We start from the raw sequence: 15,936 nt of genomic DNA on the forward strand, positions 1-15,936 counted from the left end.
AGTAATATATAATGGCAACATGCAATAAAGAACAAACTCAACTATATATCACACTATGGGCCTGATTCAGACTTGTACGCTAACCCAATGTTTAGTGTATAAGTCCGATGGTGGGAACACTGATAATGTGCAGAACGGGTCCTGTGTCCCTGTCAAGCACCCTAAGCCCCAGGATGCTTGACAGGCTTGGGGTGTTTGGGGGTGGGGAAGGTGGCGGCGACTGGTTCCGTTCCTCAAAACAGAAACGCGTAAACTCCATTTTTGGGTCTTCCAACACAGATTTACTGACTTCGGCTGCAGATCTGAGATGGAAATCTGATCAACCTGAATGTTACTCAGACGACCGATGGTCCAGCAGAGTGACCGATGGTGTGTCTTGAGATGCAACAGTGGATCACGGAAGCAGACAGGAGGTGTCTATTTACACCAGACGCCTCCTGCTACATTACCGTGTTAGCTGTATGGTATAGCACAGGCGCTCTCCTGCAGCTGTGTTATATCGTACAACTACGGCCCAGGCCCTATATAAGGAAATTAACTACTGTGTCTAATTTATCAATGCAGAGACCAGCAACACAACATTTGGTAATCACAGGACCAGATCCTGCTAGCAAGGTAGACACAGTGGAGTAATGTGACTTCTCTGCTACCATTTGTGGTAGTACAGGTATACAAAGAATAGAAGGTGGAAGGAGTAGCAATATAGTAATCGGAATACTGGGAATGAGCAAGAGAGCTATGACTAAGGGGATTATTCAGGTTTGTTAGCAAACCAAACAAAACAAGCAACTAGGCAAAACCATAATGCACTGCAGGTGAGGCAAATGTAACATGTGCAGAGAGATTTAGATTTGGGTGGGTTATATTGTTTCTGTGCATGGTAAATATTGGCTGATTTATTTTTACACTGCAATCTAGATTTCGGTTTGCACACACCCCACCCAAATCTAACTCTCTGCACATGTTACATCTGCCCCACCTGCAGTGCCATTTGGTTTTGCCCAGCTGCTTGCTTTTTTGATTTGCTAACTAACCTGAATAAGCCGGTAAATTTGTGTCCAGTCATTTCAAAGTTAACAGAGGAAAGATACAAAAGGGAAAGTATGTCACAATCTTAAGAGGAATGCAAAAACACAACAATGAAAGAAAGAAAACAAAGAGAACAGAGGGAGCCGTACTGGACTAGGGAACACTGGGCCAAGCAGAACATTTACTGACAGTGTTACTAATTGCATTTGAAAAAAACGGTTTGTACAGAATTTATGCTTACATTTTATAGCCTCACTACAATACCCCCTATAATCATTGTGTATGCAGCGGTGTCCATACGTGACTATTGTTACCAACAAAGCTCACCACATACACAAAATTCTAAAAAGCACCAGACACAAATTGTGCCTATTAGAATCCACATTTACATTTTATACACTTGCAAACATATACACTGTGCCCAGGAGAGGCACATAGTAAACACACTTGGCCTGATATGTGGCAACATCAAACGCAAGCAGACAACGTTTTCAGTCTGTGCATGCGACTGAATTGCACTGCGATGGGTGGCAATAGGGGATGGCTATGTATCTAAGGACACACTTGCACTGACACTGGCGGCAATATTTACACACACACACACACACACTAAATTTCAAAGCGATATAAAAAAATACAAATAAACCTCAGACTAATATTCAATGGAGAATGTACAGAGTGACCTCTTCACTGCAATAATAAGCGTAGGTAGAGAGCCTGAACAATGTCTCCTTTTCCTCCTCACAAATAGGTAGTCCGATGACAGTCATATTTAATATTACAAATCCCTGAGTCATTTTACAGCCTTTTACAGACTGCAGACTGACGGCTTTCCAGTTATACACAGCTGTTGTACTTAAAGACTGTGGATTATGTGCAGGAAATTATCTTTTGTTGTTTTATGAACAGAGCTCCCTGCTTAAATCCCTCCAACTGTTAGTGTTCTCTTCCAAGCTTCCAAAATGTGTTAATCTCTGAACTCTGTGGTGACTCCTTTTCATCTATACCCAGAGGGAAACAGCATACTGCCGTCTGGGCAAAATATAATATGTACTAATAAGTATGCAAATGAGTGGATTGTAATGTGATGCTCATAATATGTGTTCTCCAAAACACTCACAGATATACTGAATATATAGTTTAGCTTGCAGCGCGCACACACACATTTTAGTTACCTGCAGCGAGTGCAGCGCGTCCCCTCGTGGGTTCGCTGCGCTCGCCAAGCTTCAGGCCCGGTGGCAACCTTCGGCCGCTACAGGGTTATATTCCCCCTCAGGTGGTAGCGTGAACCACCACCCAACTGGGGATTCCAGCCGGCGGTCGGGATTCCGACCGCCGGTATTTCACCGGGTTTCAGGATTCCAGCGTTGGTATACCGTCAGCCAGTAAATATTTATATATATATATATATATATATATATATATATATATATATATATATATATATATATATATATATATATATATATATATATATATATATATATATATAGTGCAGGTCCATGCAATCCAAACAATAGGCACTCACCAAATCTTCAATTATGCATCATATTTAATTATAATCTTCAAGCTGTAGCCATATAGCATTGCAACATTTTGGTCAGAAAAAGACCTTTGTCAAACATTGCATCACACCAATCCAGGGTTAACATGCAGCAAATGCGCCATCTCAAAAATATACTTTCTACAGCTTGAATATTATTATTAATTAGGATGCATAATTGAAGACTTGGTGAGTGCCTATTGTCTGGATTATATATATATATATATATATATATATATATATATATATATATATATATATATAAATAACATGTATAGTTTGGAGGAGAGAAGGGAAAGGGGGGACATGATAGAAACTTTCAAATATATCAAGGGTCTTAAAGTTCAGGAGGGAAACATTCTTCAAAGGAAGAGAAATATTAGAACTCGAGGACATACACTGAGACTGGAGGGAGGCAGGTTCAGGGGAAATTTAAGGAAAAATTACTTCACAGAAAGGGTAGTGGATAAGTGGAATAGCCTCCCATCAGAGGTGGTAGAGGCTAAGACTGTAAAGCAATTTAAACATGCTTGGGATAGACATATGAATATCCTTACAAAGAGTTAAGGTTCAAAAAGGGTTGAGATTGCCTAAAAGATAACAAAACAAAAAAAAGGGGCAGACTAGATGGGCCAAGTGGTTCTTATCTGCCGTCAAATTCTATGTTTCTATATATATATATATATATATATATATATTTTATATATATATATATATATATATATATATATATATATATATATATATATATAATATATATTTTTTTTTTTTTTTTATATATACACACACACACAAGGTGAATTTCAGCGGCACACTCGGCGCAGGAACAAACGAGGCAGGCACAGGGTCTGTGTGATCAACGTTTCAATGTTCTTTAAAACATTTTCATCAGGATAAACATAAACCATAATCTACTCACCTAAATACCCCCGTCCTGATTATTATTCGAAAAAACAAATATAAGCATGTATATAAATTCAAAATACCACCGGTGGTATTTTGAATATATATATATATATATATATATATATATATATATATATATATATATATACACACACACGCATACATACATACATACATACATACATACATACATACATACATACTTTATATTTGTTTTTTCGAATAATGTCCATTTTGTATATGTTAATATGTATTTTATGTGTTGGTAATAGGGATGTGTTTCAACGCTGTTTTTCCTGTACCTATAGGGCGCGACGGCGTTCGGTTGCTATGATGAACCCCAGGTTGGAGCGCAAGCCGTGGCGCTGTCATGGCAATGTCCGGAAGCCTTCACCCGGAAGTGGGTCATCTCAGGTGGATCCGGATCTTCGGTGCATCCGGGAGGGGAGAGCGGCGCTGAACCTCCTGCTGAGGTATATTAATGGGTAAGATTTCTGTGTGTGTTTGTCTGGTGTTTTCTGGAAGAAGGAGCTGATGCTCCAAAACGTCAAATATACCAGCTGTTTTGCTATATACACCCCGTGAGTGCTATTTATTCCCGCCGTTGGACTGACTTAGATTCAAGATGGCACCCATGTTCGGTACATACCCTAAAAGATAGCTCACCTCACGCATACCTTACTGGAGTATTCTGTTTTACCATTTCAGACACAGTTTTTGAAACAAAAGGCAGTACTATGACTTTTGTATCACTATATATATATATATATATATATATACATATATACATACATACATACATACATACATACATACATACATACATGCACACCATACTTGCCTACTCTCCTGGAATGGGCGGGAGGCTCCCGAAAATCGGGTGACCCTCCCGGCCCCCCGGAAGAGCAGGCGAGTCTCCCGATTTTTTAGGGGCCCCCCTGCCCGGCCGCCCACTTAGTGAGTAAAGTGGGCGGTCCGGGCAGTCGATGACGTGATTCTTGCTGAATCGCGTCATCATAGCAACGCCCCCTGCTGTATAATGCCGGTTATTGCGGCATTACATAACAGGGGGCGTGGCTTAAATGATATGTTGTGATAACCCCGCCCCTGTTCCACCTCCACCTGCCCCTGTTCCGCCTCCGCCCCACCCCCTATGAGTGTCATAACCCTGCCCCGCCCCCCTGGTGAGCCGACCTGGCTGCTCTCTCCCGGAGAGAGCAGCCAGGATGTCGGCATGTATGATGCACACACACATATACATTTAAAGACAGTGTCATGTTATAACCTAAGAAACATTGCTTGTTGTGTCATTGTTTTGCTAATCTGGTCATGTCAGGATTTTATTCAACGCCACAAATTATAATCACTACAAATAAAAACAAAACCACAACCCTTTATCAGACATTACAGACAAGTGTGTGAGGAAGATTTTTATCCAGTATCGGGTAAAAATGCCGGACCGGCTCTGACAATCTGAAGCATGTAGTGCTCGTCCATATCCAGCCAGTCTGAGTGTTGGGGGGAGGGGATGGGGGGGCATGACAGTTGTCACCGGGGAGGTGGGGATGGAGAGATTACAGCCTCCCTGTATGTTCCGAGGATGAGGTAATTACTGGAACAGCTGATTACAGATTGAAAGACTGGGACAATTTAGAGGAAAACACTCCTCCGTACAAATCTCACCAACATCCTCATGAATCCCACTCACCCATTTTGATGTCTTATTGTATATTATTATTATTATTATTAACAACCAACGCAATTTCTGTTATTAATATTTTAGCAATAAGAAACTACTAACTTAGGGGGTCATGATCGCTCGCTAGCAGTTTTTAGCAGCCGTGCAAACGCATTGCCGCCGCCCACTGGGGAGTGTATTTTCGCTTTGCAGAAGTGCGAACACCTGTGCAGCAGAGCACCTGCAAAAACATTTTGTGCAGAACAAGACCAGCCTTACTCTTCGTGTGCGTCGATTCTAACGTTGGTGGGATGGCTTTTGACGTCACACACCCGCCCAGCGTTCGCCCAGCCACACCTGCGTTTTCCATGGCACGCCTGCGTTTTTCCAAACACTCCCAGAAAACGGTTAGCTGACACCCAGCTGTCAGTCTTCTTGCGGCCGCCAGTGCGACTGAAAGCTTTGCTAGAACCTGTGCAAAACCACAAAGGACTTTGTACCCGCACGTCACGCGCACGCATTGCAGTGCATACGCATGCGCAGAAATGCAGATTTTTAGCCTGATCGCTGCGCTGCGAACAACGGCAGTTAGCGATCAACTCGGAATGACCCCCTTAGTCTGTACATTCTCAATAATATCCGAATGGAAATAGTCGTTGCTATTGCTTAAAAAGTTTAGCAATGTAAGTGACATTACTCTGTGTCTGTAGCACTTTCAAGATAATGGTTTATTTCTTTATTTATGTAGAAGGTGACAAAATGGAAATTGATACCTAGCATGCCCTGTGTGTGTCACTTCCTTCCTGGTTTTGCAATAGATTAAAATAAAATCGATCTTACCGTTTAGCGTGTGTAATGGCACTCATTGACAATAAGCACGTGTGATCCCTATGGTTGAAACAAGGTATCAATGTACAAAAGTGACTGAGACCTCATAACTGGGTGTTGTGTGACTCCTCAGTGAGCACATGCATTATGTGAGGAAACGCTTTTTATCTACAAAGTACCAAAAACAGTTTCATATGACAACGTGCAAGCATGGTGTATGTTTCCTGGTACACTGCAAGGAATCTGACCCCATTGTCTGTCAGTGGTAACAGGGAACAGCTACTGATGTGTATGACGAGACAGACATACCAGTAGAAAGAGTACTGGTGCTCATTTGTGATTTTTAGCCACAATAATTATCCTCTTTTGTATATACTGTAAATTGGCAATTGTAAAGCAAAACGGAAACTGTTACCTCTATATAAGTAAATGTTAATAATGTTAGTAACAATAAAGAGATCATATCTATGTAAGCTATGAGACTTAAATGACCACTTCTTCTAGTGTAAAGATATGTAGCTGAATACACTTACCAGACCACAAGTGGAGACCATCAAATCCATAGGAGAAAAGATCATCCCCCACACCATTTCCTCCCCATCCTTCCCCTCCACCAGGATAAGGGGCATAGCCGGACGTTGAAGCCCAGCCAACGCGTAGATGAGTTGGCTCTGGTGTCAGAAACGGATCCACCTGATCGATGATCATCTCAAAGTACCACTTTTTGTACTGTGCTGACCCCTCCGCCACACCCAGGAAGATGTTTGGTCTCATGCTGGAAAAAAAAAAAAAAGAACCCAAAAAACCAAGTCAACCAGAATTTCATGATGAATGTAAACTTGGCCAAGAGGGACACTAACCTGCTGTATTTGGGTGTGGTATGGAGGGTCGACCACACTTAAGGTCAATAGTGTCTAGGGTGACCACTATTGGTCGACAGTAACTAGGTCGACAGGGACTCTAGGTCGATGTTCTAGGTCGACAGGTCAAAAGGTCAGCTTTTGCTTCGGGCTGCGCTCAGCATAGGTTACCGTTCCCAATCGTAGTCCATGTGGATCGTTAAGTATGAAAAACTTTTTTTTAAAAGAAAAAAATGTGAAAAACTAATGTCGACCTTTCGATCTGTCGACATAGAATATGTCGACCTAGAGACTCTGTCAACCTAGATACCCTGTCGACCTAGTTACTGTCGACCAATAATGGTCGACTTAGACATTGTCAACCTAAGTGTGGTCGACCTAGAGACCGGATATCGTGTATTTTGGTTAAGTTCATATGGATTGCCCACACTACACCACCAACTTTACCGCATACACAGTACGAAATGGAAACAAACTTCAATTTAAGAATCAAAGTATTATTTATAGGAGCAATTGTAAAATGTATTACAATTTCCTAATATCAAAATACAATGTACAGTATGTACTTAATTCCAAGCAGACTATTAGAAGGGGGTAGCTGGCTGCATTTCATTCTTTAGGATGAACAGCCGAGCGACACATGACAGCAGCTGAGTGCTCATGGTCAAAGCAGATGTATCAAGGCAGTATGTGAGCCCATTATATCAGGCTTATATACGAACCTGGAATGCACTTTTATCTAGGCCCTCCCTGCTGCCGCCAAACTCCCCAGTTAGTAGTCATGATAAATACTGTTGCAATGTGGACGTGGGTTTCCATCATTATCAAGTGAAGAATGTTCACAGTGCATTCAACGAACTTGCGTAAGGATGGCAAATAATAATCTAATGTTTAAGAGTATTCTGGGTTAACAAGGATAAATACAAACTCAGTTGACAAAACAGCAACATTAGCTGTGGTTAAGGGGCCTACACATTTAGCGATCCGCCGCCGAGCTGCCCGATGGCGGACACGGGCGACCCGGCGGCGGGGGGAAGTGAAGTTTATTCACTCCTCCCGTCGCCCGGCTCCATAGCAGCGCAAGAAAATATGGACGAGATCGTCCATATTGGCCTGCATGCACAGGCGACGGGGCACCAGCGATGAACGAGCGCGGGGCCGCACATCGTTCATCACTTGTGCCTCCACACTCAAAGATATGAACGGTATCTCGTTCATTAATGAACGAGATCGTTCATATCTTTGACTATTATCGCCCAGTGTGTAGGGCCTTTAAGAGAGCACCATGTGAAAACAGCTAAGGTAAAAAAAAAGAAAAAAAAAGGCCAAGACATACCTGGTGACATCGTTAACCAAACGAGTTTGTAACAATAAATCTCTTCTGGGCAGCAGGTTGTCACAAATTAGGTTCTGGTTTGTACGTACAGCAACCCCATTACACACGCATAGAGAGCAGAGGACATCCAGAACCTGAGGGGGGAACAAAAAAGATTATGAATAAAGGACACACCAAGAGAACAGGGACATACAGAGATCTTTATGAACAAAGTGAAACTGCAATGTACTACCCCCTTCCCTCGTCATTCATTCCTATTCCCCTCCAGACCTCATCATTTCAGAGTATCCTTTATGACATTGGTTGCAGGACACCAAAGGTATTAATTTCTCATATACAGTATATTTATTTTAAACTGCCTTAAGGTTACTCCAGATAGACCAAGATCTCCCTTGTAATATAATATGATGTACATAAGGCAGGTGCAATACAAATTATACCCAAGGCAGACAAGAATAACCGTGAATAATGCTGACAGTGTCATTATTAATAATGAAAAATAATAATAACAATAATAATAATAATAATAATAATAAGTTCAGTGGTGTATTTATAATGGGTGTAGGGTATGCGGTATTCATGCATTATACTTTCCTCACCAGAGTCCTGAGGCGGTGGTGCTGCACAAATCACCGGGAAAATGCTGCTACGCCAATTTTCCAAGTGATCTGCGCATGCTCAGCACTGCTGAGAGAGGAGGCATGAGCGGAGACAGCACACTGCCTCCCTCCTCTTTCAAGCAGACCTTGAATAAGCCGTAACCGTTTTAATTATAATGTAATGGTGTTAGTTTGGCACATCCATGTATCTTGACCTTGTCCTATTATTGTCCCAACTACAAGCATGAATTGGTTATTTCCTTTGTAATTTCATGCTTCAATACAGAAAAAAAATGTTTAAAAAATAAATAAAATATAAATGTAATGTTGTTCTATAATGCTCACCAAAATGTTCAATATTTGCTGAAGCTCTTTTTGACTATACCTGCTATGTTATACTGGGGCTCTCCGGTATAATCCGACTGATATTAATACGTTTTCAAAGACTATTATAACTGTCAGTCCCCAAGAACAGTCCACCTCAGTAGACGAGCCACCCCCTAACACAGGCAAACGCAGGGGGAGTTCTGGTTGCCTGGAAACTCCCCTTCTCTTGGCAAGTGGCTCAGATTATGACAACATTAGCAATGGTATATACGATTACTAGAGCTGCCGCCACATTATGCAGTTTAAGGGACAGAGCAGAGCTGCTGCACATGCCCAGTGGTAGCAGCTTCTTCTACCAAGTTTACTGTGCATGTGGATCTGAGTCCTCAATCAGTGTACTGGACCAGAGAGTAGCTATCAGGAAAAAAAAGACAGGAGTCTTATCATGAGGAGGAAGAATGTGTGCTTAAAAAGTACAGTATTGGTTCTATTATGCATGTGTATTTATTTATTTATTAATTTATTATGGTATGTCTAATCTTTTCCTTGCCACTTATTTATATTATTCAAATGTTTGATACAGCCTATACTATAGACCATCTATAGTTAAATATTAATACCATATTTCATACAGTATCAAGTGTATAAAAAAACCATTGTTTACATTAATGTCCAGGGTCATTACTAGGTTCTTCTCCCCCAGACTCCCACACTTGCTCCAATGTTCCACAGAGTGGAATATTGTGGCCTGCTTTTAGGACCTTCCACCTCTGCATACCTCTTCTCTTGCGCCTGCCTCAGGTGTATTCCTCTAAAGGGCCCTACACATTTAGCGATTTCACTGATCGATAATGAACGAGAACTCGTTCATGTTGGTCAGTGTGTAGGCACCAATGATGAACAATGCGCGGCCTCGCACTCGTTCATCGTTGGTGCTGGGTCGCTTGTGCAAGCAGGCCAATATGGACAATCTCGTCCATATTAGCATGCGCGCATATGGAGCTGGGTGACGGGGGGGGGAGTGAAGAAATATCACTCCCTCCGTCACCTCCCTCCCACCGCCGGGTCACCCATCTGCCGTATCGCCCGTCGAGCAGCTCAGCGGCGGGTTGCCTAATGTGTGGGGCCCTTAACTTTATTGAATTAAGACTTCCTGTTACCAAGGATGAGGTTTCCAAAGTCCTTAAGATACAAAAGCCTTCCAAGGTGCCGGGTCCTGACAGACTTTTCACCAGGACACAACTAGATCTAAAATCACAGTCTTGTCAAAACCAGGCAAGGATTCTTCTCTGTTATCTAACTATAGTCATATCTCACTTTTGAACAGTGATTAACAACTCTTTGCTAAAGTTCATGCCATTAGGCTGAACCCTATACTCCCCTCCCTGATACACCCAAATCAAGTGGGCTTTGAGCCCTCTAGACAGGCACTTTACAACACCAAACGCACAATAGATATTATTCACCATGTCAATTCATCATCTGGCCCTCAGCAAAGAACCTCTGTCCTGTAAATTAAAGTCTAACCCGGACATCTTGGGTATTGCGGTCATGGACTCCCACTATAAAATTTTTATTTTTGCCAATTACGTCCTCCTTACCCTTACCAATCTTTGACCATGCTACCAAAAAATTTTCATGTATGGACATTTCTCTGGTTACAAGATTAACCACGACAAGACCGATGTCTTGCCTTTACACACACCAGAGCCTCTGAAAAAGTTGCTACAATTGAATTTCGATATAAGCTGGCAGAAAGAAGACCTTAAATACTGTACCTTGGAGTAGATATAACTAAAACTTTCGACCAGCTTATACAGCTAATTATCACCCCTATTTAAGAGCCATCATTCTAGTTATCTCAGGCTGGAAGATGCACTTCATATCTCCTGGATGGGGAGGATTAAAGCAATCAAGATGAACGTCCTCCCCAAACTCTTATTTTGTTCAGATGCTCCAAGTTACAGTACACTGCTCGAATGCTCTCTGCTTTTCAGTCCTCCTACTGCAAATTTACTGATAGAAATCCTCACATTTGTAGAGAAGCCCTAGCCAAATGGTCAATTGACAGCTGGGTTTACCTATGATTTCTTGATACTACCAGGCTTCCCGGCTTAGCCAAATATTTTGCTGCCATTCCCCATGAGGCTCAAAGAGGTGGGTGGATCTGGAGAGCAATATGGTTGGTATAGACTCAGTACTCCCCATCTTCCATGACTCTTATGACCCCTTAGACCAAAGTCTGCCCTCTCAGTCCCTACCATTGCACTCACTCTCTCTACATGGGACCTCAATAAAAATTGTGATTTATCCAATAACCTTCCCCAGAGACTCCTTGTGGCACCACCCTTCTTTTCCTCCTGGTCAATCCTCCTACATAGCTTCGATATGGTCAGCTGCTGGCATCATCCGGTTTCGACGTATCTTAGGTTTCGACGTATCTTAGGTAGGTTCATCCCAAGGGCCTTTGCGTAACTACAGACTAAAAGTCAACTACCCCACTCCTGCTTTTATCAGTATCTCCAAATACTGTATAGCACTTTGTCAGCTCTTCTTTACCCATTGCCCACTCACTTTGAAATCCCATGTAATCCCATGCCACTTGAATGGTTTTGTATGCACCGGTCCACAGATAGCAATAACTATTCTAACCTCTATCATTCAATTTTGTGTTTGGATTCTACACCCTTGGTTGCCCACAAAGTAGTGTGGGTAATTGGACCTTGGCTCTCCTTTTGGGGATGATGTGGTTAGCAATTAGATTGGCAACATCAAAGTGCTCTATCAAGGTGTCAATCAAGGAGACTGCCTATAAGGTTTAGACTAGGTGGTACCTTGTTCCACAGTGACTGTATCAGATCTACCCCAATGTGTCTGGCCATGTTGGCTAGGATGTGATCATATCCACTCCAATCTATCCTCAATACTGCTGCCCAGCTCATCTTCCTCACAAAACACACTGCATGCTCCTCCCCTCTCTTACAATCCCTTCACTGGCTGCCTTCCCCTTCAGAATCAATTTCAGGCTTCTCACACTCCCCTACAAAGCCCTCACCCACTCCTCTCCCATTTACATCTCTGACCTTATCTCCCTTTATACTCCTGCCCGTCCTCTTCCCTCCGCTAATGCACTTCGCCTCTCCTGCCTACGGATTACCTCCTCCCACATTTACCTCTAAGATTTTTCCCCCAGTTTCCTGCAGCCCTGATATTTTATTCAGTGTTGTCTGCTGACGCAGCTATGTGTATATACCCTGTACATGTCCTATACTGTCTTGAACTGTAAGTCACTGTTTTCTTGTTTTGCTTGTCTATGTACTCTGTAATTGGGTGCTGTGGATCCCATGTGGCACCATATAAATAAAGGATAATAATAATAATAATAATAATAATAATAATAATAATTAGAGATGAGCGGGTTCGGTTTCTCTGAATCCGAACCCGCACGAACTTCATGTTTTTTTTCACGGGTCCGAGCGACTCGGATCTTCCCGCCTTGCTCGGTTAACCCGAGCGCGCCCGAACGTCATCATGACGCTGTCGGATTCTCGCGAGACTCGGATTCCATATAAGGAGCCGCGCGTCGCCGCCATTTTCACACGTGCATTGAGATTGATAGGGAGAGGACGTGGCTGGCGTCCTCTCCATTTAGATTAGGAGAGAGAGAGAGAGATTGACCTGAGGCTGATACTGTAGAAGAGAGTGCAGAGTTTAGTGACTGACCACAGTGACCACCAGCAGTGCAGTTGTTTTATTTAATATATCCGTTCTCTGCCTGAAAAAAAACGGTACACACAGTGACTCAGTCACATACCATATCTGTGTGCACTGCTCAGCCCAGTGTGCTGCATGCCTGCATCATCTATGTATATATTATATATCTGACTGTGCTCAGCTCACACAGCTTATAATTGTGGGGGAGACTGGGGAGCACTGCAGTGCCAGTTATAGGTTATAGCAGGAGCCAGGAGTACAAGACAGTCACATACCATATCTGTGTGCACTGCTCAGCCCAGTGTGCTGCATCATCTATGTATATATTATATATCTGACTGTGCTCAGCTCACACAGCTTATAATTGTGGGGGAGACTGGGGAGCACTGCAGTGCCAGTTATAGGTTATAGCAGGAGCCAGGAGTACATATTATATTAAAATTAAACAGTGCACACTTTTGCTGCAGGAGTGCCACTGCCAGTGTGACTGACCAGTGACCTGACCACACTGACCACCAGTATAGTTAGTAGTATACTATATTGTGATTGCCTGAAAAAGTTAAACACTCGTCGTGTGACTTCACTTGTGTGGTGTTTTTTTTTTTATTCTATAAAAAACTCATTCTGCTGACAGACAGTGTCCAGCAGGTCCGTCATTATATAATATATATACCTGTCCGGCTGCAGTAGTGATATATATATATTTTTTATATCATTATTTATCATCCAGTCGCAGCAGACACAGTACGGTAGTTCACGGCTGTAGCTACCTCTGTGTCGGCACTCGGCAGTCCATCCATAATTGTATACCACCTACCCGTGGTTTTTTTTTTCTTTCTTCTTTATACATACATACATACTACTACATCTCTTTATCAACCAGTCTATATTAGCAGCAGACACAGTACAGTACGGTAGTTCACGGCTGTGGCTACCTCTGTGTCGGCACTCGGCAGTCCGTCCATAATTGTATACCACCTAACCGTGGTTTTTTTTTCTTTCTTCTTTATACATACATACTACGACATCTCTTTATCAACCAGTCTATATTAGCAGCAGACACAGTACAGTACGGTAGTTCACGGCTGTGGCTACCTCTGTGTCGGCACTCGGCAGTCCGTCCATAATTGTATACCACCTAACCGTGGTTTTTTTTTCTTTCTTCTTCATACATACATACTACGACATCTCTTTATCAACCAGTCTATATTAGCAGCAGACACAGTACAGTACGGTAGTTCACGGCTGTGGCTACCTCTGTGTCGGCACTCGGCAGTCCGTCCATAATTGTATACCACCTACCCGTGGTTTTTTTTTTCTTTCTTCTTTATACATACATACTACTACATCTCTTTATCAACCAGTCTATATTAGCAGCAGACACAGTACGGTAGTTCACGGCTGTGGCTACCTCTGTGTCGGCACTCGGCAGTCCGTCCATAATTGTATACCACCTAACCGTGGTTTTTTTTTCTTTCTTCTTCATACATACATACTACGACATCTCTTTATCAACCAGTCTATATTAGCAGCAGACACAGTACAGTACGGTAGTTCACGGCTGTGGCTACCTCTGTGTCGGCACTCGGCAGTCCGTCCATAATTGTATACCACCTACCCGTGGTTTTTTTTCCTTTCTTCTTTATACATACATACTACTACATCTCTTTATCAACCAGTCTATATTAGCAGCAGACACAGTACGGTAGTTCACGGCTGTAGCTACCTCTGTGTCGGCACTCGGCAGTCCGTCCATAATTGTATACCACCTACCCGTGGTTTTTTTTTTCTTTCTTCTTCATACATACATACTACGACATCTCTTTATCAACCAGTCTATATTAGCAGCAGACACAGTACAGTACGGTAGTTCACGGCTGTGGCTACCTCTGTGTCGGCACTCGGCAGTCCGTCCATAATTGTATACCACCTAACCGTGGTTTTTTTTTCTTTCTTCTTCATACATACATACTACGACATCTCTTTATCAACCAGTCTATATTAGCAGCAGACACAGTACGGTAGTTCACGGCTGTAGCTACCTCTGTGTCGGCACTCGGCAGTCCGTCCATAATTGTATACTAGTATCCATCCATCTCCATTGTTTACCTGAGGTGCCTTTTAGTTGTGCCTATTAAAATATGGAGAACAAAAATGTTGAGGTTCCAAAATTAGGGAAAGATCAAGATCCACTTCCACCTCGTGCTGAAGCTGCTGCCACTAGTCATGGCCGAGACGATGAAATGCCAGCAACGTCGTCTGCCAAGGCCGATGCCCAATGTCATAGTACAGAGCATGTCAAATCCAAAACACCAAATATCAGTAAAAAAAGGACTCCAAAACCTAAAATAAAATTGTCGGAGGAGAAGCGTAAACTTGCCAATATGCCATTTACCACACGGAGTGGCAAGGAACGGCTGAGGCCCTGGCCTATGTTCATGGCTAGTGGTTCAGCTTCACATGAGGATGGAGGCACTCAGCCTCTCGCTAGAAAAATGAAAAGACTCAAGCTGGCAAAAGCAGTAGCACCGCAAAGAACTGTGCGTTCTTCGAAATCCCAAATCCACAAGGAGAGTCCAATTGTGTCGGTTGCGATGCCTGACCTTCCCAACACTGGACGTGAAGAGCATGCGCCTTCCACCATTTGCACGCCCCCTGCAAGTGCTGGAAGGAGCACCCGCAGTCCAGTTCCTGATAGTCAGATTGAAGATGTCAGTGTTGAAGTACACCAGGATGAGGAGGATATGGGTGTTGCTGGCGCTGGGGAGGAAATTGACCAGGAGGATTCTGATGGTGAGGTGGTTTGTTTAAGTCAGGCACCCGGGGAGACACCTGTTGTCCGTGGGAGGAATATGGCCGTTGACATGCCTGGTGAAAATACCAAAAAAATCAGCTCTTCGGTGTGGAACTATTTCAACAGAAATGCGGACAACAGGTGTCAAGCCGTGTGTTCCCTTTGTCAAGCTGTAATAAGTAGGGGTAAGGACGTTAACCACCTCGGAACATCCTCCCTTATACGTCACCTGCAGCGCATTCATAATAAGTCAGTGACAAGTTCAAAAACTTTGGGTGACAGCGGAAGCAGTCCACTGACCAGTAAATCCCTTCCTCTTGTA

At 42.9% G+C, this 15,936-nt stretch overlaps 1 protein-coding gene across 1 annotated transcript in view; it reads right to left on the bottom strand.

Moving 5' to 3' along the window:
• Window positions 1-15,936, bottom strand: part of RYR3 (ryanodine receptor 3) — a 1,295,770-nt gene that overhangs the window by 600,874 nt on the left and 678,960 nt on the right. Inside the window, 2 exon segments of the mRNA XM_063948019.1 lie at window positions 6,518-6,759; window positions 8,181-8,314. Coding sequence (XP_063804089.1) covers window positions 6,518-6,759; window positions 8,181-8,314 — 376 coding nt within the window.

This window comes from Pseudophryne corroboree, chromosome 12 (genome assembly GCF_028390025.1).
Source record: "Pseudophryne corroboree isolate aPseCor3 chromosome 12, aPseCor3.hap2, whole genome shotgun sequence".
Classification (NCBI taxonomy): domain Eukaryota; kingdom Metazoa; phylum Chordata; class Amphibia; order Anura; family Myobatrachidae; genus Pseudophryne; species Pseudophryne corroboree.